General features: G+C 40.1%; 1 protein-coding gene across 4 annotated transcripts in view; it reads right to left on the bottom strand.

The window, feature by feature from the left end:
- The window catches only part of TRIO (trio Rho guanine nucleotide exchange factor), a 3,493,742-nt gene that overhangs the window by 1,278,492 nt on the left and 2,198,702 nt on the right, over window positions 1-16,548 (bottom strand). For 3 of the 4 annotated variants that reach the window (XM_075314973.1, XM_075314976.1, XM_075314974.1), the window contains exon 50: window positions 7,410-7,487. In XM_075314973.1, coding sequence (XP_075171088.1) covers window positions 7,410-7,487 — 78 coding nt within the window. Of the gene's footprint in view, window positions 1-7,408; window positions 7,488-13,634; window positions 13,846-16,548 lie in introns of those variants that run through there. The other variant, XR_012724343.1, reaches the window with a different exon arrangement.

The following is a 16,548-nucleotide window of genomic DNA, read 5'->3' as shown; positions in this document are numbered from 1 at the left end:
ATGCACTGAAATCAATACCCAGACATTTTAAGGAGCATCACAATTGTGATTCTTCCCTATTAAGGGTAATTGGTATTGATCACATCATTTCTGGTATTCGGGGCGGTAATATAATGCGGAGACTGGCTCAACAAGAGTGTAAATGGATTTGGACCCTGGACACCGTACACCCTAAAGGGCTGAATGATATTTTGAGCTTTGCCCCCTTCCTTAATTCTTAACATTAGTGATAATATATATTTTATGGGTCAGTCTTTTCTGTGCATCGGTATTTTTATCTCTATAACAATCGACTTTTTTATTGAATTTTATATTGGCCACATTGTCTATATGTATTCTATATATTTCATGTTTTGTGGTGTCTTTTTTGTCTATATGATATATTAATGTTATTTATTATATCTTTTTAGTATTACCCTTTGACGGTTTGTTTGTCTGATGTTGATGATGTTTTGGCCCTTTCCATCTGATGCGATGTATTCCTGTGGATGAGATGATAATGGGAAGAATGAAGAATATAAAAAGACATGATGAAGTTTCACATCTTTACTCACGTTCAATATTTGATAATTTATAGCATTTATTGTATATGTTAATTATGTACACATAGTTTATGCACTTGTTATATGTATGTCTACAGAAACACTATATTAACATTTCATTTCCACTCACTTCACCTTTATATATATATGTTATATATTTATATATATATATATATATATATATATATATATATATATACTTATTGTATATATTCCCCCCCTTTTTTTTTTTTTTTTTCACCTTTATACACACTTCTCATATATTCACTTCTTATTATGTCTCTCTTCTTTCTTAGTTATCTACAATCCTTGTTCCCTCCCTCTACTCTCATCTATTGTATGGATTCCCACTGGGATGTGCGCATGCGCTGGTCTGTCCGGTGTGCGTCATCATGGGGGCGTGTATACTCCCGTGTTCGGACCCGGTCATGTGATCGCCCAGGACCATGTGGTTCCCACGTGGTCCTCGGCCGCTCGCGTCATCGGCTCCGCCCCCGGGTGACGTCCTTCATGATGGCGCGCTACGTACTCGGCCTGCTCACATGTGCCCGATAATTATATCCCGCAATCAAAACACTGATTGGTGGACGCCAGTATATATGGGCCCCCCTTCTGCCATCCGACACCACACCTCCCTGACGAAGGCCACGTGCCGAAACACGTGTTGGTTTGGCGTCGGCACGGCAGCAGGACATGACCGCAGGTAACCCCTTCTCACTACCTCTTCTTGTCATTTCACTTCATATGCCGATATTTTTGGCTTTCTATCTCCACCTCATTTAATATGGACCTATGAGTCTGTGATAGCCCTACAATCTAGCACATGTGCAAATATTTGACTATGGAAATTCCACTTGGACTCACCAGTCATATATTTTACTGATAAGTGTATATTTTTCACATTTTTGCACTTGCTTTGTACTTTACTTATTGTGCAATAATCTCCCCTTTTTTAATAATTTTTCTACACATTTATACCTTTTCTATAATATATTTCTTTTCCATTTTGTACAAATAGTGCTATGCCTTGCGGCAAGTAGTACTAGTAGTACTTGCCTAGTGGTAAGTATGCCACTAGGCATATATTTTTAACTTGGGCTTCTTACATACAAATAAAAATTTTTTTTCTATATATTGTGGAGAAATTTATATTTATGCTTATATGTACCTATGTCCCTACTTTTGTCCTCTGTCGTGCTGCTTTTGTGCTTTTTGCACTTTTAATATTTTTATTCATTAATAAAACCTGAATTCTATTATTACTATTTGTGTATTGGCTGTATTTTTACAGGTTTATATAAATATAAAGTGCTAGTCCCATGTATGCTTCACGGGCATGTATTGTCAAAATTGATCATGTTGGAATGTAAGATGAAATAATGGTTGTATCGTACTTTAACTGTAGGTTCCTTCATTCCACCAGAAAGAAACTCAATGGGCAGGTAAATTTATTGGGCATGCCTGTTACTACAGTTGTGAGCTAAAAGACAGCAATTCAGTATACCTGGCGTTGTATCGCAGATACAGGGGGTTCAAAGAACCAGGTATATCGGAGGTGTCATGCACGAGCATATGAACTCCCAACATGCCGTGATTGTGATGCCTGTGTGTTGGGGTTCTCAGATGTGCCTGCAAAGTGTGGAGTCGATACTGGGGGTAACATCACCAGTGAATATAATGGCCACTAGAGCTCACAAATCCTCCCACGCATTTCGAAGCACTCCGTGCTTCTTTGTCAAGGTAAAAGCATACTCAGATCACTCCACCACCTTCTATATAGTATGCTAAATAGTTAGTTATAACATACTTAATCACTTAATAATTGCAGACTACCTGCATGCGGTACTACAAATATAACAAAACCATTTTATCTAGAAGAATCATCTTGTATTTAACACATATTTATTGAGAATTGAGAATTCCTTGATATTTTATTTCATAAAGACAAATGCTTTTAGGAATCCCAACCTCATCTGATGTCAAATTCTACCATCTTATAATGAGTTAAAAAGTTGAGCTATATATTGGATACATCCTTTGGATCACCAGTATAAACACATTTCACCAGATTAATAAGAGTCCCATTATTTATTAATACTCTTTTATGTGTAATGTAAGTATATGCATAAAACCTATTTTATGTATAACATTAAAATTTTATTTTTTAAAATCATTTTTTATTTTTTTTTATATTAAGCGTAAACAAGCTCAAGCTCATGGTTCAGCCCATTCAAGATCCTTGAGTCCAATTAAAAAAATCTACCTCGTTTCTGCACGTGACATTTTTTCTAAGAAATTCCCCCCACATCAGTCACGCGTAAATTTTTCCAAGCCTATAAAATGGGTTCCTTTAATTGACTAATTATGTTTTAACAACAAATGTTTGGACACAGGAGGAGTTTTAATTTCCTTTTTGATATTGTAAAAGTGTTCCCTGATTATGATACACAATTTTCATCTTCTATGTTCCACATGTTTTTCCACAGGGGCATATATTTGCGCATATTACGCCAATCGTATGGCATGAAAAGCAGCCAACCACATTAAATTTACCTTCTCTATTTGGTTTATTAATATATGAGTGAGTATTTTTTAGAGACACTAGTTTTTTGTTTGCAGCCATAGCACATGTTGCACCAAAATAAAACCTTGTGGACCATCTTTCAATAGTTTAATACAGCCCGAGTTCAGTTTAAGGTGGCCTTGTGAGCTGGATGGTCTGTTAGTGATGTTTGGAGCTGGCATCAATTTCCATAATTCTGAAGTATAATGTACAAAATAGGCCCCTTAAGAAACCGATAAACAACCTATGGCAAATTAGTAAAGAAGACCTGGTGGTGAAGGAATTTTTGCCCTCTTTTCCCAGATTTGTGTTTTGAAGGGCCCATAACTTGGACCTTCTGATTGCTCCCTCTGTAAAGCACATCCACTAGGGACCCTCAAAACCAAACATCACTAACAGACCATCTAGTTCACAGGGCCACCTTAAACTGAACTCAGGTTGTATTACACTATCAAAAGACTGTGTGGAATGTGCTAAGGCTCCAAACAAACAACTAATGTCCCCCAAAAATACTTATATTAATAAACCAAATGGTGAAAGTAAATTTAATGTGATCAGCTGCAATTATATGCCCTTGTGGAAAAACATATGTGGGACATACAAAACGAAAATTGTGTATCAGAATCTAAAAAGAGAATTAAAATTCATCCTTTATCCAAACATTTTTTGTAAAAACATAATAAGTCAATTAAAGGAACCCATTTTATAGGCTTGATAAAAAATTACACGTGATTGGTGTTGGGTGTTTTTTTTTTTATAAAAAAGGCATGCGCACCAATGAGGTGGATTTCTGAATTGAACTAAATTACCCGAATTGGCTGAACCATGAACTTGAGCTGTTTGCTTTTAATTAAAACAATTCTTTTAAGAAATAAAGTGAACATTTTATATATTAAATAGGTTTTATGCATACACTTAATTTCCAAACAAAACAGTATTAATAAATAGTGGGACTTTTATTAATCTGGTGAAATTTTTTTTATACTAGTGATCAAAGGATGTATCCAATATATAGCTCAACTTTTCAAGTCACTATAAGATGGTAGAATTTGTGATCAAATGATGTTGGGATTCCAAAAAGCATTTGTCTTTATGATATAATATATCAAGGAATTCTGGCAATAAATATGTGTTAAATACAAAAAGGTTCTAGATAAAAGGGTTTTGTCATATTTGCAGTGCACCCTTCTGGTAGTCTGTGATTACTAAGTGAATAAGTCTTTTATAACTAACTAATCAGCATAATATGTATAGAAGGTGGTGGAGTGTTCGGAGTATGTTTTTTCCCTGAAGAAGAAGCTCACAGTGCTTTGAAACAGGTAGGAGGATTTGTGAGCCCTAGCGGCCACCATACTCACTGGTTATGTCACCCCCAGTATCGACTCCACACCTTGCCAGCACATCTGAAAATGCTGATACCCAGGTGTCACAGTCGCGGCATCATGGGAGTTCATATGCTGGGGCATGTGGCACAGTATAGACCTGGTTCTTGGAACCCATGCATCTGCGATACAACTTCCTGCTGGGTACCCAGGATTGCTAGCTTTTAGCTCACGCCTGTAGTAACAGGTATGCCCAATTGTTTACCTAATCATTGATTTTCTTTCTGGTGGAACAAAGGAACCTACAGTTAAAGTAAGATACAACCATTATTTCATCTTACCTTCTATATGTAGCGCCCCTGAACCCATCTGGGCACTACAAGGTACTGCAGCCTGTCAAAGATGCAGGGCCTACCCCCAGGGACCTGGAAGACCAGTGCCGGTAACAGCAAAACAAATTATAATCCCATTTTTCCCCATCCACAGACTGGTGACAGACTGAAGTTTGACCCAATGGATGGCCACCTAGGGGTGGAGCCGATCCAGTCCACTAGACAACAACCAGGTGGGAAGGGACAGACAGACAGTTAGTAAGTGGAAGTGAGAGGAGATGGAGGTAACTGTACTGACACAGGAGTACAGAGCCCTAGGTCAGACAAACGCTCCAGGCAGACCTAATAAAATCTGCACAGTGAGGGGACCATCCAGGACCTCAATGACCTCAGAAGTCCGGGGGCACCAGCAGTAACGGGAGACCCGGGGAACGGAGCACCGAAACTACAGGGTTCACACATGTATAATCCCTGTTTTTTCCCTTCCCCAAGGACTGGTGACCGACTAGAAATGGACCCAATGGATGGCCACTTATGGGTGGAGCTGATCCAGTCCACTAGACGACAATCAGGGAGGAGGGGTCAGATAGTCAGTAAGTGAGAGGAGACAGACGTAACCGTACTGACGGGAGTGTGTAACAGTGACCTGTCAGGCGCAGGCATGTGGTTGCCGAAGGAGTACGGTGGAGTACTCTTGGAACCATAGCACCAACGGGTACAGTGCCCTAGGTCAGGCAAACACTTCAGGCAGACCTGATAAAATCTACACAGTGAGGGGACTATCCAGGACCTCACTAACCGTAAAGTCCAGGGGCACCAGCAGTTACGGGAGAACCAGGGCCCGGAATGAAACACCGACCCTTCAGGGTTCAAACTGCCCACCATACGGACCAGAGACTGAGAAACTAACAGGAAGGGACCCCAAGACGCTCGAAGCCACGGGGACCCACCAACTTGAGAAAGGTGCAGGGGAAAGAAGCCACCAGGTCAACAAACTGGCATTGGAACTAAGGGAACCACTGGTAAAGACCAGCCTTCCTCCAGGTACCAGCTATCCAACTGCTGTAAGGAGAACCAGTTACACTGCAATCCCTTGTGTGGCCTACCTTCTTTCCGCGCCTAACTCCATCACCTACCCCTTGGGGCCCCAACCCTACTTGTGTAGGGCCCAACATCAAGGCTGCCACCAAAACCAGCCCCAGTAGGGAGAACCATGCAGCGGCGGTTCCATCACCACACCCGCAACCCACAAGTGGCGCCCCAACAAACTTTATTAACTATTCCCCTGTACATAACCCCTTTTAAAGCGAACCCCCAGGAACCGGGCAGCAGCCACCCAGTGACACACACCAGTAACACACCGCCCGGAACCGAGTACCCCATAGCCCTGGGGCGAGTCATATACTTGTGCAATTTTGACAAAACATGACCGAGAGCACTAGCACTTTATATTTAGTACAGTCTAGATCAGGTATCACAGATCTAATTGGCTTTCATTTCACATTTCTATTGCCTAATTCTCATTGGGTTTATTAATAACATTGCCAGTATTGATTTTATTCTTATTCCTGTTTTTGGGATATATGCACTTGTATAACTAGAAATCTTTTATAATTTAGAATATTTTTAGATTAATTCTATACATACTACACATTGGTAACAGTGTCTCCCTTTTTGACTGGCAAATTATTTAAGACGCATTGAAGCAGTGTTACTTCACAAATATAATAGGGGATAAGCGCAATAAGTTTTTTTGTTTATAGCTGTTCATTAACTGTGTATACACCACTAACAGGAGTGTATGTTGCTTTCTTGCTGGTGTCCCAGTCAAATAAAAATATTGTATTGTTTGTTCATAGGGTGATGGTGCTACTTACTGTATATTTGTATTATTCTTAAATGTAGTTTTTTTGTATATAGGCTGTGGCACCTTCTGCACTTGTCTAATATGTGGGCAAGAACACAGAACTGCACACTTTCAGTGCTTGTCTGAACTCAAGAAAAACACATTCACTCCCCATGCTTAAGCAGAAATTAGGTGTCAGCGTATCCTCAGACAGGCTCATTGTCATGTCTGTACATGCAGCTTCGTCCAGTATTGTAGCTCACTCTTTAAGCAGTCTGTTAATACAGAATGGCTGTTCAAGACAAGTAAGGCCTATTTCACACATCAATTTTTTGCCATCAGTCACAATCTTTTTTGTGACTGATGCAATGGATCCGTCGCAGATTTTGGTAAAACTGATGTGACGGATTCTGTAAAAAAAAAAAACAGATCCGCTGTACCCCTTTTTTTCATGTGAAAATTGATTTCCTACTAAAAATCTATATGAACCTATCACGAGAGAGAGAGAGAGAGAGAGAGAGAGAGACCTGTAATGCCAGCTGGATCTTTTTTTGCCTCAGCCATTTTGTTCTGCTGATTACTAAACCAACTGAGAAATGAAAAAGAAATGTCATCAATGTGCTTTTTTTTCTAGAAAATACCTTTAAATGGATTACAAAAACAAATTCTCTTAATGCATGATTTTTCTTTTTTTTTTTAGTTTACTTTACTGTCAATTATTTCATTATACAACACCAACACGGAACCTTTTCATTATAATAAAAATAATTAATAATGGTATAATAAATGTAATAGGAACATTACATCAAACCCTTGTAGCCGTCCAACATTCATCATGTCGTTACACCGTTTCAGGACAATGCACATAACTTCAACAGCTTTCTGAAGGCAAGAAAGAGAAAAGATTTAATTCATGTTTACTCTAACATTCATGTAGAACCACTTGTTAATCAGAACCTTCAAACTTAGAAAAGTAATAACCAATCTATTGTGGAAGAAAACTGTTCATAGTGGTTGTTGCATTCATTTGAACTCCTTTTACAGTTTAAAAGTTTGGGCACCCCTGGTCAAAATTACTGTTACTGTGAACAGTTATGGAAGTTAAACATGAAACGATCGCTAAAAGACAAAGTCAGAGATGACCCATTTCCAATTTATTTTAGGCAAAAAAAAAGCTATTTTCATATTTTACATTTTAAAATTGACAAAAAAGGAAAATGGGCTGATGCAAAAGTTTTGGTACCCTGTATGGTAAGTACCTAGTAGCACCCATTTTGGCATTTATCACAGCTTGCAAATGTGTTTTGTATCCAGCCAAGAGTCTTTCATTTATTTCATTCTTCTTTGAAAAAGTCTTTCAGTTCTGTGAGATTCCTGGGTCATCTTCCATGCATTGTTTTTTTGAAGTCTAGCCACAAATTTTCAGATCTGGGGACTGTTAGTGCCATTGGAAAACCTTCAGCTTGCGACTTTTGAGGTGGTCTATTGTGGATTTTGATGTGTGTTTAAGATCATTATGCATTTGTAGAAGTCATCCTCTTTTCAAATTCAGCTTTTTACAGATGGAGTTAAGTTTGCATCAAGAATTTGTTGAAATTTCATTTCATCCATTCTTTCCTCTACCCGTGAAATGTTCCCCAAAGCATAACTGAGCCACCCCCCATGCTTAATGGTTGGCAAAATATTCCTTTTATGACATTCTGTGTCTTTTTTTCTCCACAGATATTTTTGATCATTGTGGGCCAAAGAATTCTATTTAAACCTCATCGGTCTAAAGGACTTGTCTCCAACATGCATTAGGCTTATTTAAATAGGGATTTTTTGCATACTTCTGACACTGAATTTTATGGTAAGAATGCAGGAGAGGTTTTCTTCTGATGACTCTACCATGAAGGCCATATTTGTGCAGGTGTCTCTGAACAGTAGAACAATGTAAAACAACTGCAAAGTCGGCTAAATCTTCCTCAACATCTTTTGAAGTCAGGCGGGTTACTGATTTGCCTCTCTAGCAATCCTATGAGCAGCTCTCACAGAAATTTTGCTTTGTCTTCCAGACCTTATCTTGATCACCAATATTCCTGTTAACTGTCATTTCTTAATTATATTTCAAACTGAGGAAAGGGCAACTTTAAAACACTTTGCTACAGTGGGGGAAATAAGTACCGTATTTTTCGGATTATAAGACGCACTTTTCCTCCCAAAAATGTAAGAGATAAATAAGAAGTGCTTCTTAAAATCCGAATACAATGTAGCTTCCGGGAGGTGAATTCACGGGGACTGTCTGTATGGCTCTGTGTGTGGCCGGCAGGGTGCCTGTCGGTGATTGCGGCCAAGTGCCTGTCAGTGCCAGCGGCCGGCTGCCTCTCTGTGCGGGTGGGCGACCTGCTGGCTGCCACTCTGTGCGGCCGGGTGGCTGTGCGGACTGTGGTGGCTGTGCGTGCGGCGAGTTTCCTAGTCTGTCTGCGGCCAGCAGGGTGCTTGTAGGTGCGTGTGGGTGGCCAGGTGCCTGTCGGTGTCGGCGGCCAGCTGCCTCTCTGTCCCAGTGGCTGGCTGCCTCTCTGTGCGGGAGGGCGGCCTGCTGGCTGCCACTCTGTGTGACCGGGTGGCTGTGTGGACTGCGGTAGCTGTGCAGCAAGTTTCTTAGTCTGTCTGCGGTCCCAGCTTCAAATGATGGCGCCGGGAGTCAGTAGATGGAGCTCTTGGATGTGAGCTCCATCTGCGCACATGCCGCTCTGAGCACCATTTCTTTGAAGCCCAGACCGCGGACAGACTGGGACACTCGCCGCACCGGCCTGCTCCACCACACAACCACCGCAGCTTCCGCTGCCACCACTGACTCGCCGCTGTCACCACTGACCCGCCGCTGCTGCCACCACTGACCCGCCACCGCTGCCACCACTGACCCGCCGCCACCACTAACCCACTGACGCTGCCAGCACAGCCTCTGCCTCCTGTGACCCTGCTCCACCACCGCTGCCGCCCCCCTCTTGTAAGACAAAATCGGAATATAAGACGTACTCCTTTTTCTTTTTTTTACCTTTTTTATCTCTAAATTTGGGGTGCGTCTTATAATCCGATACGTCTTTTAAAACAAGAAATATAGCATTTGATCCCTTCCTGATTTTGTAAGTTTGCCCACTAATAAAGACATGAGCAGTCTATAATTTTAAGTGTAGGTTTATTTTAACAGTGAGAGAGAGAATATCAAAAATAAAATCCAGAAAATCACTTGCATTTTGCAGAGAGAAATAAGTATTTGATCCTCTTTCAATCATTAAGACTTCTGGCTCCTACAGATTAGTTAGATGCTAATAATCAATTTGTTACCTGCAATAAAGACAGTTGTCTTAAATTGTCACTTGTATAAAAGACTTCTGTCCACAAACTCAATCAGTGGGACTCTAACCTCTATAACATAGGCAAAACCAAAGAACGTTCTAAGGATGTCAGGGACAAGATCATAGACCTGCACATAGCTGAAATTGGCTACAAAAGCATAAGTAAGATGCGGGTGAGAAGGAGACAAATGTTGGTACAATAGTAAGAAAATGGAAGAAATACAAACTGACTGTCAATCGACATCGATCTGGGGCTCATTGCAAAATCTCACCTTGTGAGGTATCCAGGATCATGAGGAAGATAAGAGATCAGCCTAAATCTACAAGGGGGAAACTTGTTAATGATCTCAAGGCAGCTGGGACCACTGTCACCAATAAAACGATTGTTAACACTGTTGTGAATATCATCAGAGATGGTGCTGTTCCCTGGAGTGTTTCTGGACGCCATCTGGTGGCTAGTGTTGGTAGTGAGTCTGACTCTGCATCTATCGCTCAGACAGGTGTATAAAAGAGACTAATAGAATCGGGTATCCAAGCCGCGCCAATGACTAGCCGATCATGCAAATAGGAGATTAATGTTGCTTTAATTATGCATAGGTCAACGCGTTTCGGAAGACACAGCTTCCTTCCTCAGGACAGACTGGCAAAGGACAACAAATTTTGTTGTCCTTTGCCAGTCTGTCCTGAGGAAGGAAGCTGTGTCTTCCGAAACGCGTTGACCTATGCATAATTAAAGCAACATTAATCCCCTATTTCCATGATCGGCTAGTCATTGGTGCGGCTTGGATACCCGATTCTATTACTCTCTTTTATCTGCCAAACCCGGGGACCGCTGCCGTGACTGTGGAGTTACATACATGCTATTATAGGCATTGTGACTGTCACAACCCCTATAGGTGAGTACCACTACCCCTCTTGATACCCCCCCATTCTACCGGGGTAAGACCCTATTGCGCTTCTCTTTCCACAGTTTTTTTCTATTGTCTGCTCAGACAGGTGTAGGAGATGATTACTGCTTCAGGAAGCCTATGGAGTCCAGCCTGGGGGGATGTAGGAAGGCGTTTTTTGTCTAACCTTTGCCGGTGATAATTGTTTCTGCTCCATGTGATGTCCTGAAGTTTGTCGTCCAGACTTTAGGCTTTTTGCCTTTCCCTGTAGGTTCTGTTATTGCTTTTTTCTGCTCCTTTTTGGATTCTCCAGGAATGATTTCTTCAGCAACTTTTTCATTCCTTTTGCATTGGTTTTATCTCCATGTCATTGTGAATCTGCAGCTATGTCTGATAAGTATTTTGCTCTCTTAGGGCGGCTTTGCTCGTTGCAACATCGCACGTGCAATGTCGGTGGGGTCAAATCAAAAGTGACGCACATCCAGCGTCACTTTCGACATCGTTGTGTGTAAAGCCTAGATGATACGATTAACGAGCGCAAAAGCGTCGTTATCGTATCATCGCTGCAGGCTCTGACTTTTTCATAATTGCGATGCCGCGACAGGTACGATGTAGTTCCTCGTTCCTGCGGCAGCACACATCGCTGTGTGTAAAGCCGCAGGAGGAGCGAGGAACATCTCCTTACCTGCCGCCGGCGGCTACGGAAGGAAGGAAGTGGGCGGGATGTTTACATCCTGCTCATCTCCGCCCCTCCGTGGCTATTGGCCGCCTGCCGTGTGACGTCGCTATGACGCCGCACGACCCGCCCCCTTAGGAAGGAGGCGGGTCGCCGGCCATAGCGACGGTCGCAGGGCAGTTAAGTGCATGTGAAGCTGGCGTAGCGATAATTTTCGCTACGCCAGCTATCACACGATATCGTACCTGCGATGGGCTTGCGATGTCGCAACGTGCAAAGCCCGCCTTAGTCTGGGCTTAGTTAAAGGCTGACTTTGCACTGAAGGGCGTTTCTGCTTAATCTTTTTCTTTTTCTAAATCAATGTTTTAGAATATTCCCTTTTGTTTCTTGCAAGTGAATAGATGCTCTTTCTGCACTATTTTTAGACGGCGATTTATTCATAGTAAGAAAGGGAGTTATTACTCCCTGTTTTGTTCAGGAGTTTTGTATTTTTGTATCTCCTGTGTTTCTGTAGTTAAGATCTTTCCCATTATATTTGCCTTTTCTATTTAAATGTATTTACACAAGAGTTCTTGATATAGTGGGTGGAAGATTGTGTGGTCTTTAAGGGAATTTTTTGATTATCAGGTGTTGGCATTTTTTCAGGGTTTTTACTGGCTGCAACCAGCAATCTATCCTATACTTTTATATCTAGCCAGCGGGGCCTCACTTTGCTTAATTCTATATCTACCATTTGTGTGTTGTTTTTTCTTACATCACAGTCGTTATATGTTGGGGGCTTTTGACTCCTTTGGGGCTGCTCTGAGGCAAGTCAAGATTCCTCATTTCATCTTTGAAGTTAGCTAGTTCTCCGGTGCTGATGAGGCGTCTAGGTTTGTTAGGAACGCTCCACCCCCTACTTCTAGTTGTGTTTGCGTAGTTAGTGGATTGCAGCCAGCTAAGTTTCCAACTATTCTTGTGCATTATCTTCTATCATTTTTCATGGGATTTTTGCTAGATCTTATGAGGTCTCCTGACCATAACATAACACATTACGCCATAATGGATTAAAATCCTGCGGTGCCCACAAAGTCCCACTGCTCAAGAAGGCACATGTGCACACCCATCTGAAGTCTGCCAATGAACACCTTGATGATTCTGAAAATGATTGAGAGAAAGAGCTGTGATCAGATGAAACATAAATTGAGTTCTTTGCCATTAACTCAGCTCGTCGTATATGGATGAAAGAAAATGTTGCCTATGACCTAAAGAACACTGTTCCCACTGTCAAACATGGAAGTGGAAACATTGTTTTGAGGGTGTTTTTCTGCAAAGGGCACAGGATTACTTCACAGCATCAATGGGACAGTGGATGGAGCCATGTACCCTAAAATCCTAAGTGACAACCTCCTTCTCTCTGCCAGGACATTAAAAATGGGTCATGGCTGGGTCTTCCAGCACAACAATGATCCAAAATAGACAGTCCCCAGACTTTAATCGTATAGCAAACTTATGGAAGGAGCTGAAGCTCCATGTTGCCAAGCGATGGCCTTAAAATCTTAATGATTAATAGATGACCTGCAAAGAGGAGTGGACCAAAATTCCTCCTGACATGTGCACAAACCTCATCATCAAGTACAAAAAATGTCTGACTGCTGTTCTTGCCAACAAGGATTTTGCCATTAAGTATTAAGTTTTGTTTGCCAGAGGGATCAAATACTTATCTTTCTCTACAAAATACAAATACATTTATATAATAATATACAATGTTATTTTCTGGATTTTATTTTGGATATTATATCTCTCATCGTTAAAATGAACCTACCCTTAAAATTATAGACTGTTCATGTCTTTGTCAGTGAGGAAACTTACTAAATCAGCAAGGGATCAAATACTTATTTCCCCCACTATATCTTCTTATAGCCTTCTCCTGTGTAACACCCACACCGACATCCTCGCACTGTCCTGCCCTCCTCTCCCGGCGGGGACGTCAGTTCTCTCGCCTATCTGGCCATCCTGCAGTGGTCACCCCATCCCCAGCTCATGCTGATGTCTCCAAAAGTTTATGCACATCCCGCAGATGTGAAAAAAAGCGCTCCTGTATAGATCAATCAGTGGAATGATAAGTGTAGTGCCAAATCGCACTCACCTTTTATTGTTGTGCTGACAGGCACAACACTGCAGCAGTACGTGTACGGGAACCTCCCTCCTACAGTCCACCACAGGAGAAGCCAGACAGGGAGAATTCAGACAGAGGTCCAAGCCGCCACAGCCCTCTGCTCTGCTGAAGTAGTGACAGCTACCTCCGTCGGCTTCCTGGTCCTGGCATCGCGCTGCTGCAACGGCCACCAGCTCCCAGCCTGGGAGATAATTAAGTACATGAAAATTCAAAACAAAAAAGGGCGGTAATCTGGGTGCTGCAAAAATCCAACCACACTGACAAGGAGGTTTAACCCTTTAATCGCACAACACATTTTCGGGACATTACATCCCTTTCATCAGATGCTAAACAGGCAGTGTTTACTCTGCCTTATATAGATATATGTTGATAATACATTAAAGCATAATTAACAAATAATGATAAAGAAATAATCAATAACTAACACAATTTATAATCTAAAATTGCTACATACAGACATATATTAAAAACTAAAATGAGCATTAACCACACAAATATGTGATAGTATATGCAAAGAAAAAATCCTAATATATAAATAAAAAGAAAATTAATAAATGTTAAAAGACGCACATAACAAATATATCTGTATAACAAAAGATTAAAATATTTGAATCAATTTTAAAACCCAAGGTTATTTTTGTGAGTGTAATGGCGCAATAACCCTTATAAAACTCATCAAAGAGCTAATAGTAAATTATACTGAACCTTATAGGGGATTTTTTTTAAAAAAATATATATTATTCACTATTTTTTATTTTGTTTTATATAATTTTTATTATGATCCCATAAGCCTACCCTCCCCCATTATCCTGCCATATTAAATACAAAATAAAATTTAATATAATAGTCCTACTCAGTACTTCCTTAATTAATAGATTTATTGATATTTTGATCCTAGTTACTTAGTGTGTCAATACTAATGCCTACTGTGCATAGGTTGAATTATTCGGCCAATGTATTGGATATTGCAGCTGCATTGTAACAAATAAACTACATATGATGATTTACAGCCCAAATGTTGTTTGATAGGGAATATCTCTCCAGTTACTGCTAATTGGAAGCTAGTTTTTCCAACTTGTATAGTGTTACAGCATAAACAGTTGCAACTACCGCATAGATACACCCCGGTGCTAAGCAGTCATTCATTGGGCTGAATCCTTTTAAATACTACACTAGATGATATACGGCTAGGTGCCACTAAATGTTTGAAATTTTTATTCCACCTGAAAATTATTTTTGGATTGTCTTGTAAACAATCTGACAGAATGGGATCACTTTTCAGAATGTACCAGTATTTCCTTATCAAATTTTGCACATTTCGAAAGGAATAATGAAAAAGACAAGGACCACCCACATATCTTATATTAAGCAAATGGGCAACAACTCCCAAAAACATACATTAGAAACTCAGGAAGAAAGGAGTCTTTAAATTTTGCATATAGTATCCTAATAAGCAACATCATAATATTATTATAATTATTATTATAATAATTTTTTTAATTTTTGCTCCAGCATACAAAAAATTGAACAAAATAGGGATGGGTTATAGTGCAAAAGGGGAAAGAACCCCACATGCCCCCGCGGAAAGAAAGGACCAGTAAATATGATGTATAAATTCAGTAATGGGATACAGTGGGAACAAACATTAGATGGTGCCAAACAATTGTGACTAACAGGATTACATCATAATGATTGTAGCTCACTACCATCCATGAATAATCACACATAAGGGCAACCAATATCACTCACCTATAAACTAGCAGCTCAATAACTGTCTGGTAACGGGGTTACACATGGGCACCGACGTCCCAACACGTGTTTCACGTCACTACACTTCGTCGGGGGACTGACTTTTGACAAAATGTAAAGACTCCTTTCTTCCTGAGTTTTTAATATACATTTCGGAATGAACTATTAAATGTTGTAACACAACTCTGTTTGAACTGAGTTAATATCTAGACCCTCTCCAGTTATATTTTTTGTGAGTTTGTTCTCAATTTTTAATACTCAATCCTTTTGAAACATTTTTTTAGTCTTATTACAGGTGTCTTCAATCAGGTTCTTCGGATAACCTTTCTCCTGGAACCTCCGCCTTTGTATATTTGATTTGGATAAAAAAAATCTGCATCCTCCTTACAGTTATTAAGAATGCGCCAATATTGGACAAAGGGGATGTTTTTAATTCAATATGGTAGGTGTCCGCTTTTAAACTTCAGATAACTATTATCATAAATTTTTTTTAAAAAAAAGTTGAGGTTTTGATTATACCTTCATTATTGATAGTTACAACATAAAGATCCAAAAATTGAATATTCTCCTTAGAGTGAGTGGCGGTAAAAACCAATCCGATGATTTACGGTTAAAATAATCAACAAAGATCATTAATTCCTCAGTTATACCCCCCAAATCAGGAAGAAATCATCAATGAACCTACAATAAAAAACTATACGGCCCATCGGCAGAAAGGATCCCGCTAAAAATAGGCATTAGAATAGCCCCATAAACAAATTTGCATAGCTGGGGATGAATCTCGTCCCCATTGCGTAAACCTTTATTTGCCGATAGGTTGTACCTTGAAAGGAATAATGTTGTGTTGTAATATGAAATTGATGCTATCCAATAAAAACTTTTTTTTGATATATAGGTATACTGTTATCCAAGGTCAAAAAATATTCAAATCTTTCCAAACCATTGTGATGCTCAAAATTTTAATAAAGGGAACTTAATAAAATATGGTTAGGGAGGGGAGGTAATGTTTTTAGTAAACTAATCAAATGGGATGAATCTCTTAAATGTGATTCCAGATTCAAAACATAATTCTGAAGGAAATGTAAACAAAGTGAGATAAACTTGAAGTAAGTGAACCAATCCCTGAAATTATGGA

The sequence above is a fragment of the Anomaloglossus baeobatrachus genome, chromosome 6 (assembly GCF_048569485.1).
Source record: "Anomaloglossus baeobatrachus isolate aAnoBae1 chromosome 6, aAnoBae1.hap1, whole genome shotgun sequence".
Lineage (NCBI taxonomy): Eukaryota > Metazoa > Chordata > Amphibia > Anura > Aromobatidae > Anomaloglossus > Anomaloglossus baeobatrachus.
The sequence above is the reverse complement of the archived record's forward strand: the minus strand, read 5'-3'. Positions and strand labels throughout refer to the sequence as shown.